The sequence below is a fragment of the Babylonia areolata genome, chromosome 25 (genome assembly GCF_041734735.1).
Source record: "Babylonia areolata isolate BAREFJ2019XMU chromosome 25, ASM4173473v1, whole genome shotgun sequence".
NCBI classification, from domain to species: domain Eukaryota; kingdom Metazoa; phylum Mollusca; class Gastropoda; order Neogastropoda; family Buccinidae; genus Babylonia; species Babylonia areolata.
The window spans coordinates 16,330,704-16,354,923 of record NC_134900.1 but is presented as its reverse complement, the minus strand read 5'-3'; the positions used below and the strand labels follow the sequence as shown (position 1 = coordinate 16,354,923).

General features: G+C 41.5%; 1 protein-coding gene across 7 annotated transcripts in view; it reads right to left on the bottom strand.

The window, feature by feature from the left end:
- Nucleotides 1-12,342: 12,342 nt before the first annotated feature.
- The window catches only part of LOC143299908 (uncharacterized), a 57,687-nt gene continuing 45,809 nt past the window's right edge, over nucleotides 12,343-24,220 (bottom strand). For all 7 annotated transcript variants that reach the window (XM_076613416.1, XM_076613420.1, XM_076613417.1 and 4 more), the window contains 4 exons: nucleotides 22,964-23,039; nucleotides 21,494-21,653; nucleotides 18,065-18,199; nucleotides 12,343-16,975 (listed from right to left, as the gene is read on the bottom strand). In XM_076613416.1, the coding sequence (XP_076469531.1) occupies nucleotides 16,877-16,975; nucleotides 18,065-18,199; nucleotides 21,494-21,653; nucleotides 22,964-23,039 (470 nt within the window). In that variant the 3' untranslated portion in view covers nucleotides 12,343-16,876. The remainder of the gene's footprint in view (nucleotides 16,976-18,064; nucleotides 18,200-21,493; nucleotides 21,654-22,963; nucleotides 23,040-24,220) is intronic.

Sequence of the window (24,220 nt, the reverse complement as noted above, 5' to 3'; positions counted from 1 at the left end):
TCAACTACCCTGAACACAGTTACTTTCCTGCGTCACAAATACATCAGCAAACACACGTGCGGAACGCACAAAATTATGACTACATGAATATACAGAAAAGAGGGGAGATGACAAATCTTCCCAGTGCCGAGAAGCAGAACGGACGAGCCATATGAAATTTCTGTTTTCTTTCGAGAACCAGAAAAGGAAAAATAGCAGAACAAATAAACAACATAGTTTTGCTCAGTGTGACAAATAATGATTATTATTATCATTACAATCATAATCATTATAGTCTTATTGTTGTTGTCATATGACAGATTCGTGTACCAGTTTCAACGCTGGCAACACAGATTGCCAGGACCATGGTGGCTTTTTGCAGAATATCAAGATCGATGGCGATTGTATCGGCGCTACTTGTTTCCGTGCGTATACTCGGTGTCTGTGAGTGGGTGGTTGGCTGTGTGGGTGTATAGATGGGTGTAGACGGGTTGGTGCAGTGTGGTGTGGTGTGTGTGTTGGGAGGGGAGCGGGTGTTTGCTGCGGGTGTTACTTGTTTTCTTCTGCAACAGTAAATTATGATATGTGTATGTGTGTATATAGTGTGTGTTAGTTTGCTTGTTTGTGTGTGTGTGTGTGTGCGCGCGCGCGCGCGCGCGCGCATCAAAAGAGAGAAAGATAACATACTTGTATGAGAGAATGAAAGAGTGTGTGTGTGTATATAAGGGAGTGGTGTGCGTCCAATTGCGCATGTGTGTGGGTGTGTGCAATAATTATGTGAGTGAATGTGCGAGCGTAAATGTGTGTGTGTGCGCGTGTGCGCGCGCGCGCACACACACACACACACACACACACAAAGTCTGCGAATACGAGATCGGGGCAATGTTGTTTTTTTGTTTTGAAAGCGGCTGCCTCATATTTGCCAAGTTATTTTTAGACCCCTCCGCATTCCTGCGTGGCCTCGCGAACAAAGTGATGACTGACAACTGCCTGGATTTTACGATACGATTTCCGCAGCTGACTTTATATGGAGCACAAGCCTTCACATTTATAGACTGGGTTCGATCATAGACACCAATATCTAAGGGAATTCTAGTGTTTATGGTTCGATTTGCCTATTCCTGTTTTGGCCGCAATGGAGAGAGTTAGGCACTTTGTCCTGGTTCACCTATACCTACCATCCCCATTTCGCCTATTCTCTCTCTCTCCATCTAAAGATGAGTGTTCAAAATTATGTTTGCGCACTGTTACTACTGTCAGCTTCCATGAACACATGTAATGCTCAGAATTCTCAATCAGTCTTGAGACAAGGCAAAAATATTGTGAGTGCTTTCAGTACGGAAGTGACCGTGACTTCCGAGCGAACATGGTACAGTTCCCTCTCTCTCTCTCTCTCTCTCTCTCTCTCTCTCACACACACACACACACACACACACACATTCACACACACACACACACATACACACACACACACACACACACACACACACACACACAGAGAGAGAGAGAGAGAGAGAGAGAGAGACTGCAACTGAGTACATAAGCGAAATGAGAGTGGGCGAATCGGGTTCACCAATTTCGTGATAGGCCAATCGGGAATAGGTGAATCTGGACCGCGACACCCTCTCTATATGGAGACTATGTTTCTCTGATCAGGCTTACACCCACTGCTCATCTTCTTTTTGCAAGAGATGGTCTTTGTGGTGTAGTTTTTTTCAACTGCTGATTATTTGCAAACACATAGATCCTCAGCAGCAACAGCATTCTGCGTTCTTGTTGCACGGTCCCATAGTTAAATTAAGACCGGCCGGGATAGCAGCGGCAACAACATTCTGCGCCGTTCTTGTTGCACGGTCCCATAGTTAAATTAAGACCGGACGGGATAGCAGCGGCAACAACATTCTGCGCCGTTCTTGTTGCACGGTCCCATAGTTAAATTAATTAAGACCGGCCGGGATAGCAGCGACAATAACATTCTGCGCCGTTCTTGTTGCACGGTCCCATAGTTAAATTAATTAAGACCGGCTGGGATAGCAGCGGCAACAACATTCTGCGCCGTTCTTGTTGCACGGTCCCATAGTTAAATTAAGACCGGACGGGATAGCAGCGGCAACAACATTCTGCGCCGTTCTTGTTGCAAGTTTCCATAGTTAAAATTAATTAAGACCGGCCGGGATAGCAGCGGTAACAACATTCTGCGCCGTTCTTGTTGCACGTCCCATAGTTAAATTAATTAAGACCGGCCGGGATAGCAGCGGTAACAACATTCTGCGCCGTTCTTGTTGCACGGTCCCATAGTTAAATTAATTAAGACCGGCCGGGATAGCAGCGGCAACAACATTCTGCGCCGTTCTTGTTGCACGGTCCCATAGTTAAATTAAGACCGGCCGGGATAGCAGCGGCAACAACATTCTGCGCCGTTCTTGTTGCACGGTCCCATAGTTAAATTAAGACCGGCCGGGACAGCAGCGGCAACAACATTCTGCGCCGTTCTTGTTGCACGGTCCCATAGTTAAATTAATTAAGACCGGCCGGGATAGCAGCGGCAACAACATTCTGCGCCGTTCTTGTTGCACGGTCCCATAGTTAAATTAATTAAGACCGGCCGGGATAGCAGCGGCAACAACATTCTGCGCCGTTCTTGTTGCACGGTCCCATAGTTAAATTAAGACCGAACAGGATAGCAGCGGCAATAACATTCTGCGCCGTTCTTGTTGCACAGTCCCATAGTTAAATTAAGACCGAACGGGATAGCAGCGGCAACAACATTCTGCGCCGTTCTTGTTGCACAGTCCCATAGTTAAATTAAGACCGAACAGGATAGCAGCGGCAATAACATTCTGCGCCGTTCTTGTTGCACGGTCCCATAGTTAAATTAATTAAGACCGAACGGGATAGCAGCGGCAATAACATTCTGCGCCGTTCTTGTTGCAAGGTCCCATAGTTAAATTAAGACCGGCGGGATAGCAGCGGCAACAACAATCTGCGCCGTTCTTGTTGCACGGTCCCATAGTTAAATTAATTAAGACCGAACGGGATAGCAGCGGCAACAACATTCTGCGCCGTTCTTGTTGCACGGTCCCATAGTTAAATTAAGACCGGCCGGGATAGCAGCGGCAACAACATTCTGCGCCGTTCTTGTTGCACGGTCCCATAGTTAAATTAAGACCGAACGGGATAGCAGCGGCAACAACATTCTGCGCCGTTCATGTTGCACGGTCCCATAGTTAAATTAATTAAGACCGGCCGGGATAGCAGCGGCAACAACATTCTGCGCGAGAGAAGGGAAGTAATTCTTGGCTGGCTTCAGAACCTCACACGATGAAACATGTTATTTTTGGAGAAAAAATCGACGTAAATCAAACACTGGGATTTGCCAGAAAGTACACACAGTGTTTCACTGTTAACAAATTTTCTTTCTTTCTAATTTTGTGTCATTTTCTTTCTTTCTTTTCTATGTTTTTTCTTGCCTTTTTTCGGCTGGTGGTACATCCAGTGGTCACACAATTCAATTTACCAGCCATTTGCTGGGGGTGAATGTTACTCTTCGAGTTCTTAGGCCGACCAGGATAAAAAGGCCTGGCCCAGCTCACGAGGAATTTCTATTGAGCGGTATAATGCTGCAGGATTTTGCATCAGCTGGCACTTGAGATGATTGCCTTCTTTCCCTTTGGATCTGTGACTTCTTCAGTTCTTTGATGTGAACAGCTGTGTAAAATAACGTTGCGTGGGTTTTCAAAGAGAGACAGACAGACAGACAAAGAGATAGACAGACACAGACACAGACACAAAGACAGACAGAGAGAGAAAAAGACAGGCAGGCAGAAAGACAGATATATCCAACATCCCATCCCATGTCATAGAAACTGTTTTCTATTGTTTGCCTGAAACATAAACCAACCATTCGTTTTATTCATTGTTGCAGCCAACGACACGCACGCCGCGAAGTTCACGGAGCTGCTGAACTTGAAGGAGCTGACGCCCGTCATAACGCACAGCGGACCGTTCCCCAACCAAGTGGGGATGAACTTCAACCTGACCTGCAAGGCCTGGGGCGTGGCGAGCAAAGAACTCAGCCTCGTGTCTATCACCGCCCAGGAAGCTCCCGCCTTGCCCGACCCCATTGTCTTGCAGAGGATCCACTACATCACGGGCGGCAGCGTTACCCGCGTGGCCTCCGTGATTGTGCTGCCCATGCAGCTGACGGCGGATCGGCACAAGCAGAACCTCACCTGCTCCATGCAGTTCACCAAAGGTTCCACGGCCACGGGCCTGGAGAAGGCCCGTAAGGCCACGGACAACCTGTACGCTTTCAGTGAGTCCACTTTGCCAGATCCTGGCTTCTTGATAAATGTTACACTTGTGACACTTCCTCCAGCACTGGGATGTCCTGTACATTAACCACCGTTGCTTTGTTAGGGGTGTTTTGTGGGTCGTGAATGGTATTTTGCGGGTCATAAATGGTGATCTCCAGTTCATGAAAATTCTGCGCGTCACCCGTGACAATATGTTATGATTTCTAAAGAGTTGGCCTGGAGATTATGAACAACATCTCCCAGTTTATGGAGTCCCTACACAGAATACATTTTCTTACGAGTAACCCTGGACCTTTCTTTGTTGTGTTTTACTTCCAGAGCAGACAAAGCCAGAGATTCGTGGCTCAAAGGAGGTGGAGGCGGGCACGACTTTCACTTGGGAGTGTGTGACTGAGGAGGTGACGGTGGACAATGTTGGCCAGTACAGGGTGAAGATCAGCACCCAGCCTGGCCTGTCCATTCAGCCCGATGGCGAGAGGCATTACGAACCACTTAGTGACAGTAAACCTTTGAAGTTCGTACATGATGGCACCGAGTCGCTTTCTTTCTTCCCATTCTTCTGGTTCCTTGGGCTTTAGCTCCCACGGTGCTTATTTTTTTTTCAGTGGGGATTTATGATTAGGTGTAATTGCTTGTCATTTGTGATTGTAGCATGTGCTATCTATTCTCCATCCCACCTCAACTGCTCCGCACTTCTTCTGATACTCAACTTCGTAAAAAACCTCTTGTCAGAACTAAGACTTACAGACAAAGATCCCTCTTTTTATTTTTTTTTCCATTTTAAGCCCTTAAGACTCCCCGACAATCCCAGATACTGTGATTTTCTGGCCTCAGAACTCATCTCTTCTCTCAGCAACAGCCAACGTATAATGATCCAATGCATGGGTAGAATGCTTATGCATGTGTGTACACATGTATGCATACATTCTCATTCAGACGGCTTTGTGTGTCACTCAGAATGAAAAGTACCGCCATTAACACAAAGCACAAAAATCCATTATGTAAAGCCATTGATGACCCAAATCACCACAGTCATCCACCCCCTTTCCTGTACACCCCAGATAGCTCTTTCCCACCCACTTTTCTCTTTCCTTTCATTTTACCGTCTCCCTATTCCATAAATACCCCTTCACCATCACCCCAGTCCTTACATAGAACACATTTTTTTTGCGTTGTTAAATGACAGAAGGGATGGAGGCAGAGATATTAGGGTGGGGTTCTTGTTTTTTGTTGTTTATAGTCCAGCCGACCGCTCAGGGCCATTATCAGGACTGTCAAACCATACAAATGCCAACCGCGTCAACACAAAACTGTCACATCAACAAAAAACACTGACTGACTAAGACAAACCCACAAAACACAGTTCATGACACAGTATCCCAACCATATAGCTCCTCATGGCAAATAAGACTAGGCCATGCTGAGGACGTCAGCCATTCTGCTTAATTCATCATCCCCAGATTACAAAAAAATCATAAAGGAAAAAACAATACTTCCAAGCAAAACAAAAAATACACAGAAAAGGCCATATTGGTAAAAAAAATATCACTGCAGAATGGGCATCTTGTGTCCATCCCAGTGTTTACATCTCACTACCTAATTGCCAGAGCAAAAACAACACAGTGCATCATAGACTGTGGAAAAGATTTTTTTAAATGTCAAGGCTTGCTTGAAAAATGAAAAGGGAATGGACTGGGAAGGCAGAAACCGATGAGACAGCAGTGAAGAAAGAAAAAAAAAAGGCAGAAACAAAGAGAGTGACCGAAAAGAGGAAATTTCTAGCACAGAATTTCCAGAAGGCGAGGATGCTATTTATACTGAAAGACCCCCAGCATCCCCACGGGGGGAATAGGGTAGGGATGAGGGGCCTCAAAGTCCAGTTCTGTTGATGTCAGACACATATCAAAGGGCAGTGCGGAAAGCCTTCTTCCCATGCAACCATCCTGTGGATGTAACTGCTGTTTCACCATCTTCTTCTCAGGAACAGTGTTGCAGCCTTGATCTCTCGTTTCTCAGTCTTATTTTGCCACTGCTCACTATATATATATATATATTTTCTTTTCTCTCTCAAACTCACACGTACACAGTGTGAATCCCTAAGACACACACACACGCGCGTTCTCTCTCACTGTGTCTCTCTACGTAGACAGATGATATGTATGTTTGGACTGGGTTTTTTCTACTCTCTCTCTCTCTCTCTCTCTCTCTCTCTCTCTGTGTGTGTGTGTGTGTGTGTGTGTGTGTGTGTGTGTGTGTGTGTGTCTGATACATGTAAGTTTCTGGAAGCCAGGCAAGTACAAAGTCTATCAGGATAAGTGAATTTTCTGTGAACTTGCTCGGCTGGGAAAGTAAACAAAATGAATGAATAAAAGGGGGTAAATATTGAGCCCTGAGGTTCAGTCACAATGGTCAAATGTAATATAACCCACCTGCTTAGGAAGCAGGTACATTCACCCCCACCGCAACATTACTGACCTGCTAGGAACACGCAGCTGCACTCAGTGTTGAACTGCAAAACTACAACACAGACTGTCTGGCAAATTCAACTGAAAGAATCACTTGCTGCTCACACAACTCACATGGGTTGATTTATACATCTGATTCCCGACACACTAAAAACAATATATGGCAGCAAGATTAGTAATTCAAATCTATGAATATGTCAGCATTGTAGATAGAATTATCGCGGTCCAAAAACATCTTTGTCCTTCTGTCTGTCTTTCTCAGCAGCGTGGACATTGTGCGATGCTTGCGTTAGCTGATTACTCAAACGGTAATTAATATCATTGTTTTCAAACTTTGTTGTGCAGGATCAAGATGACCAGAACCATCAAGTTTAAGGTGCCTGCATCCTTCATGCCAGCCTTCTTTGTGCAGTGCCAAGGTGAAAACACTGTCCTCCCAAAAAAGGTGGTGATGAGTGCAACTGCACTGAGAGTGGCCGTTATCGGTAAGTGATCACATTTTTACTAGTGCACAATTCAGTGCTGTCTGTATGCTCTGCTACACCACACATTATTTCACATCACCACTACTTTTTACAAGTCCAGTTCACAGTCGTGATAATGTCTTCCTTTTCCAAAAGGAAAAGTTAAAAAAAACCCTCACCAGATATAAATGTGATACAGACTTGAAGGCAGCAAGAAAAGTCTGGATGGAAACACATTAAAGGCAGATAGGTCCAACAGACTCCATCCATATAACGCTCGTACACCATCGTCACCACCACTCCGTGATAAACAGTAACAAAGTATGAAAAAAAGGGGGTGGGGGACGGGGGAAAGAAAACCTGATGCACAACCAATGCATGAACCCAATGCACTGTCCAGGCGTTGAGAGCCTAGCTACCGTTTGCTATGTGGTTGTGAACAAGTCGCTTTGCTAATGTTATCAGTGTACTGGTATGTCCTCTTGTGCTGTGTGTAATGTGTGCATTGTATTTATCTCTTCACGCAGAATTTTGCAGTCATGATTAAAACATGAAATACATTCATGGAAATTTCCTTACTGGAAGGTCTCTCCAATGGCAGTTGATGCCATTGGAGAGGCCTTCCATCCCACTCCCAGAACAACTTTAAAGAACAAAAATCTAAAAGGATGTGCCACAGATTCTACAATGGGAGTTTACCACTTTTGAGCTGATACATTTTTCCACTGATGGTTAATCATCGTTGTTGCTCTCGCCCATCTGACCACAAAGGGCCATATCGGGGCCAGAACACTGTATATATTGAAGCTGTAGAACCTTAAAAAAAATCTAATACACTGACAGCATACAAAGACATCAAGCAACCTTCTTATGTCGAGACGCTCAGCAATCTGCCTTTTTCTCTTTTTTTCTTTCTTTTTTTTTTTTTTTTTTTGTTTTGCATGCAATTACAAAACAGCAAAGAAATAAATGCACAGGCAGGATTGTTACTTTCATCAGATTAAACTATGTTGTTGATGTGGGTTTTTTGTGTTTTTGTTTTGTTTTTCCAACTTGACAGACAAACCACTGGACCTGAGCAGCATGTTCACCATTATTGGTGTCAGCTGTGGTTTGGGCGGATTTGCACTGGGCATTGCCCTTGTGGTCTACTACTGCCGCAAGAAAGGGAACGCACCTGCAAAAGCTGAAGGCACTGGTGCTGAAGGCACTGGTGCTGCTGAAGGCACTGCTGATGAAGCCGCCAAGTAAAGATAACATTCACTGGAAGCAGCAGCCATAGAAAGAACATTTTTCAGGCTTCCATTATCATTTTATTAAAAAAACAAAACAAAACAAAAAAACAAAACAAAAAAAAAACAGCAACATGTTAACACATTTCAGTTCAAAGAAAGAATGAAATGAGCTTCTGCTTCTTGGTGTGTTGTGTGTGTGTGGGGGGGGTGGGGGTGGGGGGTGGGGGGGTATGTGGGGGAGGGGGGGGGCGGCATACATGTGCACGTTTGTGTGTGTGCATTTATTCTAGTAACTCTAAGCTGCAGTTTACTGGAAACAAAGTGTATCTGCTTAAAAAAAACATGGAAGCGTTTATAAATACAGCCCATCATGCAAAAAATGAAACATTTCAGTCATTCCAGGGAGCACAAGACGATCCATACAGCGACAATGGACGAAATGTGTTGACAGCCACATGGTTTGCTCTGTAAGTTCTCACCATGCCACATGGAAATCATACAGTTGACGGAAATGTGTTGACAACCATGTGGTTTGCTCTGTAAGTTCTCACCATGCCACATGGAAATCATACAGTTGACGGAAATGTGTTGACAACCATGTGGTTTGCTCTGTAAGTTCTCACCATGCCACATGGAAATCATACAGTTGACGGAAATGTGTTGACAACCATGTGGTTTGCTCTGTAAGTTCTCACCATGCCACATGGAAATCATACAGTTGACGGAAATGTGTTGACAACCATGTGGTTTGCTCTGTAAGTTCTCACCATGCCACATGGAAATCATACAATTGACAGAAATGTGTTGACAACCATGTGGTTTGCTCTGAAAGTTCTCACCGTGCCACATGGAACATTTTAAATCATAATAATAATAATGGATACTTATATAGCAAACTATCCAGGAAAATAACTCTGATTACACCATACATATCCATCATATTTCTGAAATCATGCAAAACATTTTCTGAGCTGTGCGAAGTATTCAGTTATTAGATAAGGTTTTCAGCAGCTTTTTAATGTTTTTATTATGCAAAAGATATTCCATAAAACTTTTAACAGTGAATAGTTATAGCCAGAACGTGATTCCAATAGAAAGGAGGAGTTTGTATTATACTCCATGTTTGGTGTTAAATATACTTACCATGTCAAACTGATGCAAACTAGGCCTATTGGTTTGCTCTGCTTGGCCAAATTTCGCGCGGCTAACAGTGAAAAGACGGGCCCACCCGCTCTCAGCCAATCAAACGCCTCTAAAAACTATAAGCGCTTAATCATTCCGTGATTCCAATAGAAAGTGAGAATGAGACTATTCAGAGGTCAAAAGTCAAGGTCACATGATTATTTCATTCTGTCCTGTTACAGTGAAATGCAAGAAAACAACACTTCCACTGTTCCACCAAAAAAAAAAAAAAAAAAAAGGGAAATGACTCAGACCTGTTTGTGGCAAGAATATTTGTGGCGGAATGCCACTTTTTACCAGACTGTTCTGAAGGATGTTCAGCAAATAGCATATTATCATCTCCACTGAACAAACTTCTTGGAGGTTAGTGGTGCAAACAGGTGTTCACACTCACAAGGCATGTAGCTGCAGGAAAACAAATGAAAAAACAAACAAACAAAAAAACAAAACAAACAAAAACCCTACAAACTTTGACCAACTAAGTAATACAATCGACCTTTCTATGCAAAATATATGAATCACTGTCGAACTGCGACAGCTTGGCCGTGCTGGGAGACGGCGCAGTACGATTATGATGTCATAGTCTTGTCATAGTCTGTGTCAAAACAACAGCCTTCTAGTATTCTGCATGGCCTCATGTCAAATGTAAGACTAAGACAAATCACAGGACAAATTCTTTACCAACAAGGGTAATAGCCAAAATACAAATCTCTGAGAATCTACAGACAATAAAGTTGTATCTTATCTGATTAATAAGCAAGGAACATGCTGTTTTACATCTGGGAAAAACCAAACATGACAAAGACAGGTTGGAAAAAGTCATTAGAAAAGCGGGTGGGGTGGTGGGTATAAGACAAGACACCTTCAGCGACACGCACGCTAGGAAACTGGCTGACAGACTCAAAACAGTTTTGACAGACGAAACACACCCACTACATGATGACATTAGTAGCAGACGGTCAGACATAAGTGGCAGACTCGGGAGCTCCACGCGCAAGAACATCTCGTCACATTCATTCACTCATTCATACAATCAAAGCATGCAATACACTCACTCGTGGGACTGACACGAATCACCACACACACACACACACTTCCCCCTCCCCAGCAACACATGAACTTCACCATCAGACGAGTGCATGGGTGCAGACATTATGTGTGCATGTGGCACTGAGTGGCTGAGCACGGGCCAGCCATAGTGTGTGTGAGATTTTTATTAATTAATCACCTTTTTTTTTTTATGCAAGGGATTTCGTGTATCTCAAGTGTACTGAATTTATTGGCGTGACATGCATGTGTGAGTGTGAGTGTGTGCATTTTACTCATTTATACGATTTATCTCCAGCATGTTTATATATATATATATATATATATATGCATATATATTTGTTGTACAGTACCTTTTGGTCTTAACGTGTCTGTGTGTGTGTATGTGTGTGTGTGAGAGAGAGTTCATGTGTGTGCGCACATGCATGCGTGTGTGCATTTTACTTATATGATTTATCTCCTGAATGTTTATACATATATGTTTTGTTGTACAATACCCTATAGTCTTCATATGTGTCTGTGCGTGTGCACAGGTGTGTGTATGTATGTGTGTGTGTGTGTGTGTGTGTGTGCATTTTATTTTAGTTATATTTAATTGTTGGATGTTTCTTATTTGTAAATATTGTTGTGCAATACCCTATTGTCTTTAAGTGTGTATGATGTGTGCGTGAGTGTGGGGGTGGGGGGGTGGGGGGGGGAGGAGGCTTGTTTTAGATTGTCGTCAGCTATTGGAATTCTTATTTGATTTGTTTTAATCTCTTTTTATGTTGCGCATGATCAGAGTATGTTGGTGTTTACAACGAGCCTGTGACTGCACAAGTTAATTTCCAAGTGGATTAATAAGTGTTTTTGATTCGATATATTTGATTTGAAACTTTAGATAGTTATCAAATCACTGTACTGCCACATGGCTCCTTTAATAAGAAAATCTAAACCAGGATCCCTGCTCAGAATGGCTGACCAATTATTCTGAACAAGCCACTACACCCTTGTGTCTGCGTCAACAAAGATGACAATATACTCTGAACCTATACTGTCGCACATTCTGGGTATGTATATCAGCTAGAGTTGCAGATAATGAGGTGTGAGACAGCCAGTGTTACAGATAATGCCAGAGTTGCAGATAAAGAAGTCTGAGGCAACTAAAGCTGCAGATAATAACGTCCGAGACAGGCAAATTTGAGCCACTTTCCCACCATATGTTTAATAACCTGCAGGTTTGTGGTTCTCTGGTGGTGATCCGAACATGGTATCAGTTGAAAGTTGGCAAGGCTAATCAACAGGTAAGGAGGGCAGATGGTCAGCACAGGAGTGTGATGGATGAGATGCAGATACACACTCATGTACTGACTTAGAAAAAAAAGTACTGCTGTCAGAAACGAGCTTGAGAGTCTGCACACAAGCCATACCTAGAGGCACTACTGCACTTGATTTTTCTTGTTCAAAAAATGACTAAAGAAAAAAAAGTTTCTTTCATTCTAGAAGGGGGATTTGCTGTCACTAGGAATGGTAAAAACACAAAAATTTTGGGAAAAATGAACTGCACAGAAACAAGGCAAGGCAAGTTTATTTCATGTGCCCCCGTGGTCACTGAGACATTATACATGAGCATCTTCCACACGCACCATCAACAAAAAATACAGTCACACAAATATTCCTCATGATAACTGTTTATTTTTTAAATGGATGAATCCTCTGAAATGGATGTCGGAACAGATATTTACACACACACACCTATAATATACAAACTAATGGATAACATGACACTATGTACATACTCATGTTTATGGTTTTGAATAGAGGTAATCTACCAACAGAACAACATATCTGAGATATAAACAGATTTCTCTCTCGATTCTCCAACACACACACACACACACACACACAAACTTCCTGGTTTATGTACTCAGCTGTCAAACAATGGACACAATTCGCTTACTTCTCTTGGAAGACGCTCCAATTCATGCGAGTATATCTGATGTATGTGGGATAGGGATTAATCTGACTTGGAGTTAGCAGCGTCAAATATTGTCTTGTCCTGTTATTTTATTTTTATTTTTCCCCAGATTTAGCTGGGCTCTGTTAGTCATTAGGATCACCATGAGTGTTTAACACTACAGGCATGTACCTGGGTGAAATTACACTAAATGTAGTACTGACAAAAAGTGTTAACAGCAAGACAGAAGGAAAAGGCCTTGGGCCTGAAGTACAAGCCAGTGCCAATGCTCTCACACAAGCCAAAATAAATATCACTTCACACAGTGTACATAATAACAAAAAATGATACGTGGTTGAATGAGAAATACAGCTGTACATCCAATATAAAAAAGAGAGAGATCTAAACCTGAATATACTTCACTTTGGGATCACTCATGACTGCCAATCATTCCTGTATGCAGTTTTAACCATTGAGGAACATTCGCTATTCCACAGGACGCAGGCACTCATTCATTGTCATACTGAACACACACACACACACACACACACACAGACAAACATGTCCTGTTTGTTTCTGTTCTGAAATAATTCACTATACGTCCATTTATGTTTTCCTTCCTTATTTTTTTCTTGAGCATGTTCTGACATCTAGTATCTACGCTTGTTTGGTATTCACAAATTTCTTTGTTGCTTGGAATGGAGAGTTACATGCATCTATGAAATGTTTTGTGTGTACAGGGAAATGGGAAGAGAAGCTTTTCTTTCCATATATCACTCAACCTGCAGTTAACACACACTCCATGTACTAACGAGTAAGCATGTGCACTCAAACCAAAGAGGGTCAAGCTTAGTTCATCTGGTGCATCTCTGATGCCGCCAACCAGTCACAACAAGCTTGACACAGCTGGTCAATTTCCATTAAGAACAATATATGTTTAACAATTCACAACTCATGTACTTGAAATCACCCTGACCCATGTGCCCCAAATAATTTTACAGTTATGCTATAGCATCAACATGCATAATTCATGAGGTTTGCTGATGAGGTTAGTTGGCAAGAAATCAATCTGATTTGAAAAATATTAAAGCAGCAGATTGAGCATATTAATTTCATAGTGCAAGTCCACTAGTAGTGACTAAAGAAACAAAACCTGATGTTGAAAGCACAAACGTTTTTTTGTTTTTGTTTTTCCAGTCTGCCATTTACAGATAGGAGAGGAAATGCAGTGCCTGTTAAACAGTAACCCCCAAGGTATTTTTACTGGTTGCAAACTTTGGCACAGATAACTCAGTGCCACACTAATATAATCATCACTTATTTATTCATCAGTGCATTTAAAAATCCGCATAAAATGAGACACACACAGAAGACGGACAGACATCTAAGCACCTGTTCTAACGCTTGGGTTTCCACAAGGCAGCTCTGTGGAAAAACTTGGCCCTGACAGACTTGGCACAATGCTAATAGGATCTCCATTATGTTCACACCAACCTCATGACAACCGACGACACTGCTACATCTTCCATACCAGCAAGACGTTCAATTATTAAGTTTCAGATCCAGTGAAGATTTCCAAAGTTACCTATAAACTATGAACACTGTGGTGAACTTGGGCGGGATCTAGCCACTAGTGAAACCCTACCATATGTAACACATGCCAGTTCAAAATGAAAAAAAAAAAAAAAAAAAAGCAACACTTAAACAATGCAAAAAACAAAGCAAAACAACACCTTGCACTACAAAGAACTGAAACCAGGAGAAGCAAGATCAGGTGTGTGATCACATCAACCATGTTTTGCTTGCTTTCCATAACTGAAGTTGCACTAACAAGTCTTCTGCTTACATGCCCTCTAGGCTGCCTTCTGAGTCCAATGTCACATCAATGTGTAGGGAGGGGAGTCTGGGTCAGGGAAGGATGTGCAGGCACACACACACACACACACTCTCTCTCTCTCTCTCTAACCAATTATCACATCTGGATTCCAAACATGCAATGAACAACAAAACAACCATCAAACGACCAATCAAATACAGGAATTAAACAATGCTAATTAAACTTCAACTCTCTCTGCTGTTGCCATCAAAAACATGAAAACAAACAAACCAAACCAATCCAAAAAAAACCTACAACAACCTACTTATGTACACATCAACAAATGGACCTTTTTGATTCTGATGTTATAGGTCTGGGTTAGCGTCAACATACATTTACAAACCAAAACTGAATATATTCAGACATGTGACACCCCTTGTGACCCACTTAATCAGTCATCACAGCACAAAACAAGTTTAGTCATCAGATCCCTGGAGGCTGGCTGCCTGTTTGGGTTTCCTTTTCTTTTTTTATATATATAATTTCCAGTGTGTGTTCTTTTGTTTTGTCTGCCACCAGACATTTGGTTCCCTTTAAACAACACATACCACACGGGAATGAGCAAGAGATATTCTATACAAGTGGCCGAGTAAATCAACAGAATGCTAGCCATTCTAAAAGGCTGCCCCCGTTTTTGTTTTTGTTTGTTTGTTGTTGTTTTTTGTGCGACTTCTCTTCAAATTACACTCTGTTTTTTTGTGTGTCTTTTCTGAATGAAATATGTAACCGTTGCCAAACCTAAATCCACAACTCATCATCTTTTTGGGTTTTTTTTTTCAGGAGCTATTTTATACATCTACAATTTTCCACATAAAAAAAAATTAACTTAAAAAGTATATAATAAACATTATTTCATTTTTGTCCGAATTGGTGGGAGTGGCATTTTTTTTTTTACTGTCATATTTTTTCCTCAAAATGTTTTAAAATCTTTCATTATTATTGTCCAAAGCAATTTCTTCAAATGCTTTTTATGTAAAATTTGCTTAAAACAATTTTTTTTTCTTGAAAATCACACAAATGGAAAACAAATCTTAACCCCATCTTGTAACAAACTTAGCTCCCAAACTTCTTATAAAATGACTTTCTTTATATATATATATATATTGAATTATTCTTAAAAATATCAAATACATGTTGAATAACACTTCAAGAATATCCCTTGCTCCAAAACATAAGCTCCTGTACCCCCTCTGCCCCCCAGCACCCCCACCCCACACCCTCCACTTCTTCTTTACTCTGCCCCTTCAGATGTCTGCTGTTATCCTGACCACACACTGGAACAAAGTGAAACATGGAGGGGCACCCACAGAACACACTGCAACCCAGAAAAGTTAACTATCAGATATCATCTGGAACTATATATATATATAAAAAAAAGATCAATAGCTCTGAAATCCAACATGTGATTCTTTTTTTCTATTTTTGTTACCCCTCTGTGGAGAAGTCGTGACGTTTTGGAAAGGATTTGGAGGGGTGGGAAGGTGTGGGGAGGGAGGAGGGGAGGTGTTAGCAGGGTTTGGGTGGGGGAGGGAGGGAGGGAAGACCTCTCATGAAGATCATCATGTGACGGTACGCAGCCTGAACACACCACATTCGTACTCACGTTTACACGTCTCTTCTTCCTCTCGAAACCCTGAAATGTGTCACACCGCACACTTATGTAAACTACTATATATATATATATGTATGTATATATCTATATATATATATATATACCTTTTCCCCTCTTGAACCCTGAAAGAATTCCGCACAGCACACATACATAAAAAAACACACACACTACTCTTACACGCAAACTGTCAACTGACTGGTATCACATGTGAGGAGCAGGGTTATCCGGATTCGGTGGGTTTCAAATCAAACAAACTTTTTTATCTTTTTTTTTTTTCTGTTTCCCTCTTTCAGCACTGGTAGCAAGTCAATATGATATAAATGAGAAAAAAAAAATGTAAGGCCAAACAAAACAAAGAAAAAGAAAAAGTAGTCAATACGAAAAACAAAGAAAAAAAAAAGAAAAGAGAAAACCAATATCAAATTATGGGTATTATGACAAGAACCTAACAAAAAAAAACAAAGAAAAAAAACAAACAAACAAAAAAAACCCACAAAAAACAAAAACGTTTTTCTTAGCAGCAATGTTAACAAAACAAAAACAGGTGCCACACAGAAAACGCTGCACCGCACCGTACAACACTGGTTCTGCATCACCACAGCCCCCACTGAGCCACCCCACCCCCTCCATCCCTCGCGTAACCCCTCCAAGAAGGCAAGGTAGCAGGTAGGTGGAGGAGCCAATGCGCTACCCCATTTCCAGGCGGCTGCCATGCCAACGACAGAGTCCCCGGTGCCGCTGCAGAGAGGACAGGGGGGAGGAGACTATGAGGAGGTTGCCGTGATCTGCTCCAGGGTGGGGTACAGCGCCAGCAACACGGCGAACAGCAGTATCAGCAGTGGGATGCTGGATACGAACGATATCTGCGTTGTGTGGGGGGGAAGAAAAAACAAAAAACAAACCAAAAATGTAGTTTCAGTTTCGTTTTTTTTTTTTTTCAAAGGAGTAGTCAGAAAGATCTGTATAAACTACACCACTAAAAAAAATATATATAAAAAATAATTTTAAAAAAGAAGAGAGAAGCAGATGCCCGATCTGGAATAAGATAATCAGGCAAAATAGATAAGTAAAATTCAATAGAAAGCAATCGATTGGAGAAAAAAAAAGAAAAAGAGGAAACATAAAAGCAGAAAGATCAAAATCCAATGCTCATCTTGCCTCTGGCAATGTCGGGGGGTCAAGATATCACTGACATGGAGGAATGTTTCGGAAAATTATGATGAAGTATTTCATTCATATCTGTCATAAATGGCAATGCTCTCACATGCATTCACACAACACCATGCACCCAGTGCTATAAATGGTTAAGTAACAACAAAAAAAAAGGGCAGTTTAATTTCCTTCACTTCTTGGACAAAAACATGCAGATTTTTGTGTGATTTTCTGGAAAAGTTGGTGAATCTCAGAAGTTATTATCAAGGTGCATGTAAATTGATAAAAAAAAACCCATTTTTTTTGCAAATGCAAATTTCATCACTTCCTTTTTACCCACACTAACGTCCCAACCAGTGCCAGTTTATACGTAATTCTGAACTGGAATCAATAAACTGTCATCTTTTAAGACAGTGATTTTATAAGTAAGATATCATAGAAATGAAGCATGAGTTCTCAATCTGCTCTGATTATCATAAAGTACACACATAACGTCTTAAACAAGCTAGCCTGAGGCAGACATCACACAGCAAAGCTTTGAAACAGTTTCAAAATGTTTAGGACAACAGAAAGGATATTAGAAAATCACTGAAATCAGCGAGTTTGTTTCGCCTGAAACAGTGTTTCTATTTCTGAACTAGTGCTTTGATACAGTTTCAAAATGGTTAGGACAAAAGAATGGATACATGAAAATCCCTGAACTCAATGATTTTTGTTCTGCCTGAAACAGCGTTTCTATTTCTAACTTCTGTTGTGTGAAGTCACCAGCTGTGAACACAAAGAGACGGCAGATGGCGTACCTTCTTGCTGCGCAAGGCCAGCACACTGTAGTCAGCCTCTATGGTCTGCAGCTGAGATCGCAGGGAGGCCAGCTCTTGGGAGTACTGCTGGCACTGTGAGCGAAGCTGTACAACTTCTTCCCCAGACTCATTGAGCTGTGGATGAAGACGCAGTCACGATCAATACAACAGGTCCTCCGTTACACATCACTTGATGATAACAAAGCTGTACCATACTGCACGGTCTGTTGCTTCCTGTGCAACACCCTGAACCACTGATATTTTTCTAAACATTAAATATCACTTTTCAAACATCAACATCAAACTCACAGATACTTTTCCTAACGTCAGATGTCACCTCTCAAACATCAACATCAAACTCATTGATACTTCCTCCACATCAAACGTCACCTTTCAAACATCAACATCAGACTCATTGATACTTTTCCTTATATCAAATATCACTTTTCAAACATCAGCATCCAACTTACTGATACTTTCCTATCATCAAACATCACTTTTCAAACATCAATATCAAACTCGCAGGAATTCCTTACTGCAACAGTCAATCAGTTATCACAATAGAGTAAATTTTTTTTATCAATCATCACTGTAAAGGAAACATTTACAATGTTATGTCATCATCATTTTGTTCCTGATATGCATGGAAGATTTTTTCACCCTGAAGATACCAAGTGAACAAAGTAGTAGTAGTACATGCTGACACTTATGCCTAAGTTCATGCAAAGTTAAACACTCCTTCAAAGACTAACAACCACAGAGGCTATATCAGGCTGAAAGCATTGTTAAGAACAAAAAGAGTCAATTCCGTCTCAGTAACAAAATATCTGGTGTACTTCATCCATCAAATCTGGTTACGACAGACATACAGAAGTTAATTTTGCAAAATTTCCTAATATTTTATGGCCACCTTTTGCTGATATGCACACCTACGCATAGGCATTCAAGAAACAGTTCCGCCTCTTCAAGGGAATATGTGATTTGCACATGATTCACTGTTTTGTGAGCTCACTAATGTTATTCCAGTAAGAGTCATCCCATATTGAAACATGTTTAAATGTTTTCCTCCAGTACTTTGTCATATCTCAAAGACAAGAAATGCGCGGGAAGTAAATATGAGAGAAAGGACTGGAGATTCGACAGCTGGTGGACATCTTTCATGCAGTTGCTGAAAATGTTCATGGGATGTTGTTTTCATTTTCACACATACACACACACACATAAAAACACGCACACGCACACACACACACGCACATACATACACACACACGCACGCACACACACACACACATACAAACACGCACACGTACACACACACACGCACATACATACACACACACGCACACACACACACACACATTTCAAAATTTTGAGTTCTTAATATTTCAGATTCATTTAAACATACAAAAATTGAAGAAGAAAAAAAATCTTACACCTATTAAATGAGTGTTTATTCAGTTTGTTCACACCATTAGTCACTTTGTTGACACCAGGCCATTCAAGGTGGAAGAAAAACACGACACTCCAAAGAAAGCAAGAGACACAAGACATGTGTCTGCTCAGGACCGACGATGCTGCAGGAAGTGAGGACACACAGGGAAGACAAGGGCACAGAAACAGGAATCAGAATGGTTCACGCATGAGAAGTACCGTTAATGTCCACACACACACACACACAGACCTGAAAGACACCCTTTTAAATTTGAGGGTGACTGTCACAGTGTAACAGAATGGGCAGATTTTAAAGGAAATTTCATCATAAGATCAGTTCAGGCAGCAATTAAATCGGACAGTGATTAAAACAGCATGACTCATTTAAAAATTATCTCACTGACCAAGTGTGTACCTGACCAATGCACACTCACAAATGCTGGTCTTATGCCGGCAAAAAAACCACAAACCAACGGTGGTGATCTAAGTCTGCTGTGCATCAAGAAATTATGCTGACTGAATCTTGAAATACTCCCCAAACTAAAAGAAAAAAACCACCCTAATTACTGAGAGCTTGGCCAGCAACATTACCCCATTTGTTAAGTCAGATACACCACACATTCTCTGAAGGGTTTTCTTATTATCTGTTTTTGTTGTAGGATTTTCTTTTTCTTTTTTTCCTTTTTTTTTTTTGTTTTTTTTTTTTTGAGGCATTGCAGGGGGCAGAAGTGGGGAGGGGTCTTCAGTATTGTAATACTTTTTGTCACAACAGATTTCTCTGTGTGAAATTCTGGTGGCTCTACCTGGGGAGAGTGTGTTGCCAAAGTGCAGCGTCCACCCCTTCTTTGTTTTTTTCCCATTCTGCAAGTGTTTTACAATCAAAAAGGATTTTTCTAGAGAATTTTGCCAGTAACAACCCTTCTCTTGCTATTGTGCTAAGTGCACACTGCACACGGGACCTCAGCTTATCATCTCATATGAATGACTAGCATCCAGACCACCATCCAAGGTCTAGGGAGGCGATGAAAATTCTGGGGAGTGTGGGATTCGATCCTTTACCCTCAGATTCTCTTGCTTCTTAGGTGGATGTGTTACCACTAGGCCAACACTGCACACCACCAAAAACGTTTTGAGGGTATATCGAAGTTGCAACAACAAAACACACACACACAAAAAATACAACCATCCATGAAATCACCCACATTCATCATGAAATCTGCTTGCAAATTACAATAACAAAATCTGGTGTTTGATATTGTATTTATATACAGAAAAAAAAAATCTGCAAAATATCACTCTCAACCATACCAACCATTCTGCGATCAAAATGCCTGTAACTTCAGTAGCAACACAGCCAGAAGAGTTAAAGGGAATTTCTCCACAATTCCACAACAAAATGCAAAAGACGGCAAACACAGCCAGCGACTGAAACACAAAAGGAAGGCCAGGCAGCCAACATCAGGAAACACAAATGACCCCCCACAACCCCCACCCACACATACACAAACATGAAATGAACACTTACGCTCGCACAGTGTCACCGGAAGAACAAAATCAACGACCAACCAAAAACTCCAAACAAGACCTGTGAGAAACCACAGAGACCAGTGCTGGGTGGCGATGATCCATGTGTTACAACCAAAGGGAGGCTGGAGGAAGGGAAGGCGGGTAGGGGAGGAGAGACGAAGGAAGGGAAAAGACAAAGCAAAAAAAACAAAAACAAAAAAAAACCCAAAAAAAACAACAACAGGAGCTAAGAAGACACCCAGCAAAACAAAAAACAAAAAAAAACCACGACCAAAACGAAAAGCGTGTGCAACATCCAACACCCAACGCCGGACATCCCTTCACTACCTGCAACAGCCCGCCCTCGGCCTGCCAGCTACTGTCGGTGACCTCAGCCACCACTGCACCGGCACCAGCACCGGCATCGACACCGGCACTGGCAGAGGAGGAGGAGGGAGGAGGAGTAGGCAGGAGGGTGGTGGGATCTCTCACCTCCTGCTTGCTTTTCTCGGCGTCCTTCTGGGCGTCGGTCAGGTTCTGGCGGCAGGCCAGCTCACTGGTGGCCAGCTTCTCCTTCAGGGCCTCCAGGTGCTTGTACGACTCCTGCAGTTTGTTGTACTCAGACGAAAGCTGCAGGTTCTCCTTGCGTGACCTGCCCTCGTGGCAAAAAAAAGAAAAAAAAAAGAAAAGAAAAAAAAGATTTTTTTTACCACCGAAAACGGAGAATGGGTGCCTACATGGCAGGGTAAAAATGGTCATACATATAAAAGCCCACTCGTATACATATAAGTGAACGTGGGAGTTGCAGCCCATGAACAATGAAGAGGAAGAATAATTAGATTCTATTAAATTAGACTAACATTAGACTGCTGCATTCTGGCTTAAGTTTCCCCAAAGTCTGATCCCTGGGCCTAATTAATCAAAGTGGTTGAGAAAAAAAAAGAAAGGAGAGTGGGGGTAGGGTACAGAGAGGCAAAGTGTACTACTCCTGCAGTTTGTTGTACTCTGACGAAAGCTGAAGGTTCTCTTTATGTGACCTGCTCTAAAAAAAAAAAAATTAAAAAAAAACTGTATTGAAATATTACTAAATTGGACAAGGCTGGCAGCCAAATGGTTAGAGCGCTGCAATCTCACCCAACCTTCCCGAGTTCGATCCTTGGTCAAATTAATCAAATAAGACGGTTGTCACAGCTGTATGGTTAGAGTGCTGGATTTTCACCTGAATTCCCCCCCCGTTCTATTCTCAAATTTGGCGCACCTGTGTGTATAGGGTGGAGATTTTTCTGATCTTCCTGGTCAACATATGTGCAGACCTGCTAGTGCCTGAACCCCCTTCGTGTGTACATGCATGCAGAAGATCTAACGCCAACATAAAAGATCCCCCCCACCAAAAAAACAGCAAGATCAATGATCTAGGATATCACAATTAAAGAGTAAATAACAATGGAGAAATATTTCAAAATGTTCATGAATAAATGTTACTGACATTGACTAAGTACATTGTCACACTAAATAATGGGCAGAAATCTCACACAATCCCCATTCAAAATAAGGCCGGTTTGTTGTACTCTGATAAAAGCTGCAAGTTTTTATGCGATACGCAGTCATGGAAAAAAAGAGAAAGAAATTAGATGGGCGCCAGACATGAATCAATAGAATACTTTATTCTCGCCTGAGTTTCTACAGACTGATCTCCTGTTTTGATGCATATCAAATGCACACATTAAAGATCCCCCACTCACCCCTGAAATAACATAAATGAACAAATAAAGCACAATAAAAGTTACCAAGAAGAGAAAACAAAAGTAAATTACATGTACATAAACGTTACTTATGGTGAAGAAGAATACTGAAAAACTAAATAATGGACAGAAATCGCGTACATTTCACATCCAAGAAAACATTTATTCTTCCTTTTATTCAAACACAGTGGACAGAAAACGAATCATCAAACCCACTCACATTTTCATCTCGGCTTCGATAGCTTGAATCCTCTTTCGGAGGTTACTGCATTCTTCCTTGAGAGCAAGAAACTCAGCTGCAGAAACAGATGCACAATTGATAATCAATAAGAATAATGTGGATTTCTCAACTCTCATTGGATATGCAACAAAAAAAACAACAACAAAAATGTAAAGGGCAGTGGAAGTTGGCCAAAAGGTCAGACACTTTTTGTGACCAAAGTTTTGTGACATGATTCATGAAACACTGACTTAGATGCTCCTACGTCCCTGGACGAATGAAGCGGCCAGAGCGCTCCATTCTGTAAGGATCTCAGCCAGTCTGCCGGTGTCACCTCATCGTCTGTCGACAAGTCTGAGATCTCTCTCTCTTCAGTGTTTGCCACCAGTTTATCTTGTCCTTTCTTTCTTTGGCCTGTAGGTGTCCAGTTCAGGGCTTGGTGTGTGATTCTGTCCCGGCCAGTGGTGACATCGTTTGCAAAGGATGGTTGATGCAATGGTCACAAGTTTTTATCCTGAGCACCTCATGCTCATGGCCAACTTGTACACCTTTCACCCTTTTTTTTTTTTTTAATAACATCTTTCATTTTCATTTACTGCTTTACCACATAGTCCAGCAGTCATCCTGTTTCCATTACAAGAAAAAAAAAAAACCTGGAAAAGAAGCAGGTGTAATATAAGCTTAAAGTAAGTGCAATAAATTACATAATAAAATATGTTAGTGCATGTAAGTACAGTGCTCAAGAAATCACCATATCAGAATGATTCTTAATCTTATCCAAAGTTTACAGACTGGCATGGAACCAAACACTGAAGCTTGGAATCAGAAGATGCCAAGAAAACAGCACGGTTCAACTGAAGAGGACGTATACGTTATCCTCAAAATATGCAAACACGTGCAAGATTTCTCTGTAAACAAATCTCTCAGTACTGTGCAAACACACAGGTTTTCATGATGAAAAAAACCCAACAAAAACATGCCAAGAACACCAAGGTGTACAGCTGACACACATTTCACATACAATGCAGTTAATCAGTGACTGTCATCTGATACTACAGCAACCACTAAAAAGGTTTGGGGTTCGATACATTTTTTTTCAAAACAAACTTCCTAGCAACACCACTCACTATCCAGCATTTTAAAGGCAGCAAGCATCTCATCTTCAATTCTCAGCCATCTGACGTTAACACACTGTGTTCGGATTTATCCAATATATTTGTAATGTCAATTTATGAAATCACAAAATAATTTACTTCA